The sequence below is a fragment of the Puntigrus tetrazona genome, chromosome 10, assembly GCF_018831695.1.
Source record: "Puntigrus tetrazona isolate hp1 chromosome 10, ASM1883169v1, whole genome shotgun sequence".
Classification (NCBI taxonomy): Eukaryota; Metazoa; Chordata; class Actinopteri; order Cypriniformes; family Cyprinidae; genus Puntigrus; species Puntigrus tetrazona.
Genome location: NC_056708.1, coordinates 10,184,240 through 10,192,215, shown reverse-complemented (window position 1 = coordinate 10,192,215; position 7,976 = coordinate 10,184,240). Strand labels below are relative to the sequence as shown.

Sequence of the window (7,976 nt, the reverse complement as noted above, 5' to 3'; positions counted from 1 at the left end):
TTATTTTATTTTATTTTATTTTATTTTATTTTATTTATTTATTTATTTTTTCATCTGCGTGGTCTTGTCGCTGTGTTGCACTGTAGTCTGGAGCTGCTGACATTAAAACAAATTGCTCGTATGTGTAAACATACCTGGCAATAAAGCTAATTCTGAACAAAATGTACACAGTCACTTTAATTTTTTGGCATAATACACACAGACACATTAAAGGAAATCGGCTATATGGGCCGTGAGGCGCCCTCTTCAGACCACAATCAGTTAAAGCAATAAAGGTGGATTTATTTATCCACGTCCATCTATTTTTATAGACAGATCCCTCCCATTTCGTACGCCTACTCAATATTACCGTAAAATTTTGAAAAAGGGAATACAAATACGATAATAATACTAATACTAGTAATAATAGTGTAATGCAGCTATTCACGACCACAAAAACAGCTATGATGAGAAAAAAATAATTATACAATGTGAATAATATGTTTTCTTTCTTGTTTTGTTTTCGTATCTGGACAAGAACACATTTACTTGTGCAACAGCAAGAATGAAATCAACACCTAAAAAGTTTCAATTATAAACACAATCAATATGCAAATCTGTGAAAACGTCAATTTCCTAAAATAAATAAATGAATGTAACAATTAAATTAGCTACAAAACATTTTAATTGAATGTTAATTAAATTAAATTACATTAAAATCAAATTACATTTTATTTCCACACGCAATCGTTTTATTGGTTTTGCACCTTAATACGTGTGCATTTAGCAGACGCTTTTATCCAAATCGACTTACAAATATGGATAACGAAAGCAAATAGTATATCAAATGGTGTGAAACAAAACTCAGTTTTATCCATAGACATATTGCGATGCTCATGGCAATTTCATAACTCAACCCTCCCATTTGAGGTGATTGGCAGCTTCACCAACCAATCACTCGGAGTTCTTAAATTCAACTGACCAATCAGCTTCTCAAGGGCAGGAAACCGGCGTTTCATAAGGGGCTGCGGTCAGTCATGTTTCATAAACAAAACAGAGAAGACTGTTTAACTGTCAAATTGGTTACAGAAGAGAGGAATTTCTGATGTATTCCTTTGAACGAAGAAGAAAGTCTTTAATCTGTTTGCGTTGTTTGCACAAGTGAGCCGGACGCAGACTGATAGCTGTCCAAGGTGGTGAGTAGTGTGACAGTTTTATGAGAGCTGTCATGATGCAGCTTTCGTCTTGAAATGTGATGTTTCGTGTTATGTGGGTCTTCAGTTAATCTGACCACGCGGACTCATGCGATTGTCTCTAGGCTTTTCCAGACACCTCCTCGACGCAATGAAGAGGCTGTTCTTCATCGAGCCGATCGTCGCGATTTACGCGTTTGCCAGTTTTATGGTGTATCCCCTCGTGCAGCAGTACGTGTATCGCAGATTGTGGCTGGAGATCACAAACTCTTCTTACCCCGTGTCCGACAACACCACCCAGTGCGCCGTCATCAACACCAGCCACAGCACACAGCAAGATGTGAGTAGCACCTGTGTCAAAAACACTTTTTTTTACCAGCTTGCTCCCAAAATATTTGTAGCGGTTTTATGAATCGGTTCCTCTTAAGTTCACACAAGTGTTCAGTAGAGTAACCACAGGCTTATCGCGTTTACCGCATTAGTGCTGTCATGTCAACTTTTAAGTGTTTTTTGAAAGATAATTTTTTTTGCCATAAATATAGGGTTTCACAGGTTTTGGTATTTCAGGAACACATTTATAGTACTTGAGTTTATTTAGGCTGCTTATATTGCTGGCTTGTTGTGTCAGTCAGCTTTTTTTCCTAGTAGTTTTTGGAAACTTTTATTTATTTATTTTTAATGCAGTCATTTGGATAATTTATACTATTCTGCAGAACATTGTTTGATTTTTTCTTTTTTTTTTTTTTTCTTTTTCTATTGTTAATATATACACACATATGACACATATACACATTCATCGTGACAAATAGTCAAGCATAAAAGAATGCAGAAACTGGTTTATTTTTGTGTCTTCCCACATTCTGCCACATACATTTAAATAAGGCATTGCGTTTTTCTATTTTTGTTTTTAAAAATGAAAAGAAAGCATGTAATTACAAACAAATGATGGTTCAAGATTCAGGCAGGCTGCAAAATACTACAGTAATTTAAACGAATGTAAAATAAAATAAGGCTCCATAATGTGACCTTTTATGAAATGTTTAGCTTGAAAATGATGCTGTTTTTTTTTTTTTTTTTTTTTTTTTTTTAAATACATGAGATTTGCTGTTATCCTATTATTGTTGTTATCCATTGTTACCGAATGACAGCAATTAACTATTATAAGTAACTATTGTAAATCTTCATTCTCTGGGATACAGTGTGTTTGGTCCATGTCTGAGCTCAGCAGTATACAATTCTGAGAAAGCAGTAAAGTTTCTAAATAATGACTAACTGTTATTTAACAGACCATCATGTGCTGGTGGTGTTTCTATCCAGGCTCTATGCATGCAAATAATAAGTGAACTAGTAACTCATGAAATCAATACTTTATGCCAATTTTTTAAATGATCTACTTAGTAGTGTGTAATAAATGCTATAATATTCTGCCAAACGCTCATTATTTTAAACATAATGCACTGATCAGCCATGTCAGGGTTTGTTTTATATCCTATAAATACAGTGTGTGATGCACCTGGTGTTGCTTTAGAGGGCAGTCTGTAGTAGTCTAGTTTTGGTCATCAGTACTTAAGGAAACACATCTGAGTTTCATTTCCTCTTCCTTTTTTTTTTTTTTTTTTCCATTTTTACAGTTTTTCTTATTTGGAGCAGCAATCGCAAAAGACGTCATAAGACACGTATGCAGTCACAGTTTTGTATGCACATGTGTTTAATTTATTTTGCTCTGTTTTTCAGGAGGTGCAGAAAGCAGCTTCTCTGTTTTCCATGTACAGTGATTTGTCTACCATGATCCCCAGCCTCCTGGTGACCCTCCTCCTGGTGGCCTACAGCGATCAGCGCGGCCGAAAGTTCACGATCATCATGCCCCTCATTGGGTCTCTGGTCTACTCGCTTTCTTTTCTGGCGGTCTCCTTCTTCGAGCTCAACCTCTACCTCCTCATTGGTGCCAGCTTCTTGAGCGCCCTGTTTGGCGGCGTTGGCACCATGCTAGGCGGCTGCTTCTCCTATGTGGCCGATTTGTGCGAGGACGGCAAGCAGAAAACCCTTCGCATGGCTGTGGTGGACATGATGATCGGCTTGCTGGCCGGCGTGGCGTCAATCTCCACGGGCTACTTCCTGCATACAACCGGGTTCAACTGGCCTTTCTTCACATCCGCCATATTTCACGCGGCAAACTTGCTATACGCCGTCTTCATTTTGGAGGAAACCAGGGTGGTTGACCGGTCAGAGCCTGTGGCTTGTTGTCGGGCCCTGCAGAAACTCGTTTGCGGTATCTACAACTTGTTTGCAGGAGGCAGTAGACAGAGAAAATGGATTCTTGTGCTGTTGATAGTCACTTTCTCCTCCTTATCTTTTGTCAATACGGGGGGTCTGTCCATGATCACACTTTATGAACTCAACGAGCCGCTGTGCTGGAGCGAGATCCTCGTCGGATACGGCGCCGCGGCCAGCACCTCCATCTTTATCACTAGTTTTGTCGGCGTGTATTTGTTCTCCCTCTGTCTGCCGAACACTGCCATCGCCTTCATCGGGATGCTGTCAGTCGCCGTAAGCATGTTCATGACGGCCTTCGCAAAGAACACGCTCGTTATGTTCCTCGGTGAGCATGGGTATACACAGTCCAAAAGTTATTTTAGAAAAAAAAATATTATGTGCTGTTAGTTTTTTAGTAATTAGGATACAGTATTTACCGCGTGTAACCCTGGAGCACATTGTTTGGGTCAAACGGTTTGCTGAGGACTTCACTTGGACAAATTTAAAAAGGATTTTCTCATTATACAGATTTTTGCAGCCTCAGATTCCAAATAGTTGTATCTTAGCCAAATATTGTCCTATCCTAACAAAAATATGCATCAGTGAAAATGTGTTTATTCAGCATTCAGACAATCTATAAATCTCAGTTTCAAGAAATGTACCTTTATGACTGGTTTTGTGGTCCAGGGTCACATATTAGGTAGACAGTAGTTTTTTTTTTAAACAGTTGTTTTAATTAGTTTGAAGTGTTTAAAGCTCCACGCATTAAGATAAATAAATAGATAAACCTTCAACAATTAATAAATCGCAATTAAAATTTCTGTTATCTGTCAAATGAATTGTATATGTGTGTCTCCTCGCAGCTCAGGTTTGCTCTTAACATCTGTTCAAAGCGATATATATGGAACACTTCATGTGTTATTACACGTTGAAGATTTGTTCAATTAATTAAGAGCAAACAGCAGCTGTTCCCGGGTACAGCAATATCACGTATCTTATCACACTTATCATGTGTACAGTATACAGTGATAAAGTTAAATTAACTTCTTTGAAAAGTGAACCATTTCACTGACTACTTTACACAAGTGTTAATGAATCAGATGTTATCAGAAATCTGTATGTTATATGTTGAACCTTTTAAACCCCCCACTGGACTAATATGTTTGCTACATATATTAGTCCAATATGCAATAAATGTCAGTGTGAGTGTGAATTTTTAGCCATGTAAAATAGGTAAAGATGTGTGGGTTTTTATTTATTTTTTTGCTTGGTTAATGTGAGTATTGATGTGTTTACTTACAGTGAGGATTCCTGCTATGTTTGCCATCATGCCGTTCCCTGTCCTGCGTTCGATGATGTCAAAGGTCGTCTCAAAGTCCGAGCAGGGTGAGTGACCTTGAAAACCACTGTTCCGAAGTAAAACTCCTTATTCAGCAAGATGTCGGTCATAAGAGCTCTTCTCAGTTCAAGAGTGTGTGTTTTCTTTTGAAGTGGCGTTAAATTTAAGGATCCTTATGTGAATGCTGTTTATTTTTCAGTTTGATTTTTTTTAAGCTTGTACAGCATGCATGCATTCCTCCTCCTTTTGAAGAGACAATCATCTCAGGCTTTTATTTGTTTGCTCTTCGTGTTTTCTCAGGGGCACTCTTTGCCTGTGTGGCCTTTACGGAAACCCTGAGCACTAACGGGTCCTCTGCGGTTTTCAGCAGAATCTACGCGGCCACCGTGGCATGGTGTCCTGGGTTTATCTTTCTGTTGGGTTCTGGACTCTGTATCATTCCCATAAGTCTATTAGGGTAAGAGCCTCACTGAAACATAACCTGATCTTCAACTTATTGATCTTCAGAATGCTGAAATGTCCGAACCATGTATTTAAACCCCCACTTTAAAATGATTGCTTACCATATAGTGCGCTGAGTATGAAAAAAAGCATAGTATTATATTATTATATTAAATTTAAGTTTTCATAAATAGGAATAAAATGAATTTATCTAAATAAAAAAACAAAATACACCAAAATATACACTGAATCAGTTTTAAACTCTACAAGTGAATTTAATCATATATTTTAATTATTATGATTTATTTTTTATATTTTTATTTATTATATTTTTATTTATTATATTTTTAGATTTAATCATTTATATGATTATATAGATTTTTTAAAAAATTACAGTTACCAGTTATCTTAACTTTTAACTGTCTTTGGTCTGTCAGTACTGTTTTGATTGATAGGATGTAGTTCCTTATTCTTAAATGCCAGCTAAGGCTTATATTTCCTCTTTCCCTTTTTTGCATCTGCTTGTATTTCTTGTGCTTGTGCGTTGACTTAAAAGTGCTGATTCATTCTGACTTTGTGTCCCACTTCAGCATCCTTAGGTGTTTCCATTCACTGGATACCAATGACACTCAGGCACTCTTATCAGAAGAAGGGACTGAAGCCTCACATGAGCCACCTGTAGCTTAAAAACAAGGGGAGTTTGGACACGTCATGGTCTCCCTGTGTGGTTCTTGACATTTCCTCATACCGACACATGCGGGTAATCTGTTCAAGCATAAGTGTATTTTTGTGTTTCGAGTCGCTGCTGCCATGAAATATGCATTTTTGCTCAAATGCAGTATATGATTATTTAAGTTTTGGAAGGGAACGGAACTTTATATTTTTCCAAAGGGAAATTTTGTAAAAGAAGTATTTTTAAAATAATAATAATAAATTCAGCAAAAACTAAATTTATATTTCCTTAAGGAAATACCAATCGCTTGTGAGGCAGCAACACAACAAGCTAAGTTTAGATTAGGCTTTGATTCAGTTTTGTCCGCAAACAAGGATCAATACGTATAGTTAATGTGAAGGGTGTCTATAAACAAGACCAGTCGTGATTCAGACTGCAAATGGATGTAAGAAAGTTGACGTATCTGATTCAGTATGCAAATATAACAATAATATAATAACCTAGGATTAAATAAGGGAAAATAAGGGTTTTAATAGAGCTAAAGAATACATATAGAGTTTGAATGAATTGTATGTACTGAATTGATTGCAGAAGTTAAATACTGAGATTGAATGTTTGAGGAAAATCTGCACATTGCTGCCTTAAAAGTGTCAGGTTTGGGCTGATGATTTATGCTTTGATTTATAAAGATATATATAAAACTGTGTTTTATAAAGCATAAGATTTAAAATGCGTCTTTATAGTGTTTTAAAGTTTCTTATTCGCACAGATTTGAGTCATGAGCAGTTTAGCCAATAAGCTCTGACCTGCCATTATCTGTCTCATCTGAAATTTAAGTCAAGGTACGCAAGTAATAAACTGGTGTAGATCAGTTTACTTTGTTTGGAGGCTTAGCTGTAAAAACAGTGATTTTGGAGGACCGGGCAGACCAGTCAATAGATACTTGTGTTTATCTGCCCGTACTTGTGCTCCACCTGCCACACACAAACTTCACTGTTAACACATTCACAACAGGAATGCTTATTGAGCCATTGGGAAGAAAGAAAGAAAGAAGAAGAAAAACCTCTTTCATTTACACAAATATGCTGGAACCCAACTAAGTTTGTTCACTTTTGTGCAGTTGTGATATTGTGTAAGTTTCTGTAACGAAATATAAAGAATTAATGTCTGTTAGCTTTACAGCGTGTAAAACCTAATGATGTGTTACTTGAAATTGTGTTTTCCAGGCTTGGAAATGATCATGTTCTAGAAATTATTATTGTCATTTTTATTGTATAATCAGCTCCTAATTCTATTGCAAATTTAGCGTCTGCTAAACAAACAAATATAAACTCACAAAATGTGTCCAGGAGGTGGCAGTATAGACACGCATATAAATATGCCAATATCGTCTCGACACGATTTTAAAGTTGATTGATCTTTCATTTGAAGTCATTTTTAAAACTTTTTTTTTTTTAGGTTAAAATGAAGAGGGTAAGAACTTAATGCCCTCGTGACATACGTTTGCATGCTTTAACTGAATAAAACACTTTGCTTCCTGGAAAGCGTATATGATATATATATATATATATATATATGATGTTCACAGAAAAACTGAAAGCGCTTTGGAAATTAGGAGTGCCCAAAGAAAAACAGTGCGATCCTGTGTATAAATGTAGAAATCCACTGACGTCTGTCCTGTCGCACCTCCCTGTGGATTTGATTTCCAACCCCCCCCTCATATTTGGCCGTGATGAGAGGTCAGTGATCTGCAGCTCTTCGTAATCGTGCAGTCGGAGTGTCTGCCGAGTGAAAGTATGATAAATCTGAAGTGGAGGGGTGGTGGGCTTCTCTGGTTTCCAAACTGAGGCTCACACCGCTGACTCCACATGATCTACCTCACCACAGACTGCCGTCTCCCCCACACCCTCTGTTTATCTCCCTCTCTCATTTCTCTCTCTTTTAATCTATGCGTTTCACTGTCTTTCTGCTGTCTCCCCTTTCCGTGCACTCCCGCCCCCTATATTCAGACACATTCTGTTTTATTTCATCTTTATTCAGATGCATAGGCACACACACACACACTGATGATTCGCAGCCCCCTGAAAAGTTTGTGGTT

The 7,976-nt window shown here is 37.2% G+C and overlaps 1 protein-coding gene across 1 annotated transcript; it reads left to right on the top strand.

The window, feature by feature from the left end:
* Nucleotides 1-985: 985 nt before the first annotated feature.
* Nucleotides 986-7,422, top strand: LOC122353016 (solute carrier family 46 member 3). Its single transcript, XM_043250851.1, has 6 exons — nucleotides 986-1,175; nucleotides 1,298-1,512; nucleotides 2,907-3,771; nucleotides 4,728-4,811; nucleotides 5,065-5,221; nucleotides 5,796-7,422. Exons 2-6 carry the CDS (start codon nucleotides 1,324-1,326, stop codon nucleotides 5,890-5,892), a joined length of 1,392 nt encoding a protein of 463 aa, XP_043106786.1. The 5' UTR covers nucleotides 986-1,175; nucleotides 1,298-1,323; the 3' UTR covers nucleotides 5,893-7,422.
* Nucleotides 7,423-7,976: the final 554 nt, after the last annotated feature.

Excerpts from the sequence above, each read along its gene's own strand:
- LOC122353016 (XM_043250851.1), top strand. The coding sequence starts at position 1,324 with ATGAAGAGGCTGTTCTTCATCGAGCCGATCGTCGCGATTTACGCGTTT. Across the intron at positions 4,812-5,064 it reads CGTCTCAAAGTCCGAGCAGG|GGGCACTCTTTGCCTGTGTG; the intron begins GTGAGTGACCTT and ends GTGTTTTCTCAG. Across the intron at positions 5,222-5,795 it reads ATTCCCATAAGTCTATTAGG|CATCCTTAGGTGTTTCCATT; the intron begins GTAAGAGCCTCA and ends GTCCCACTTCAG.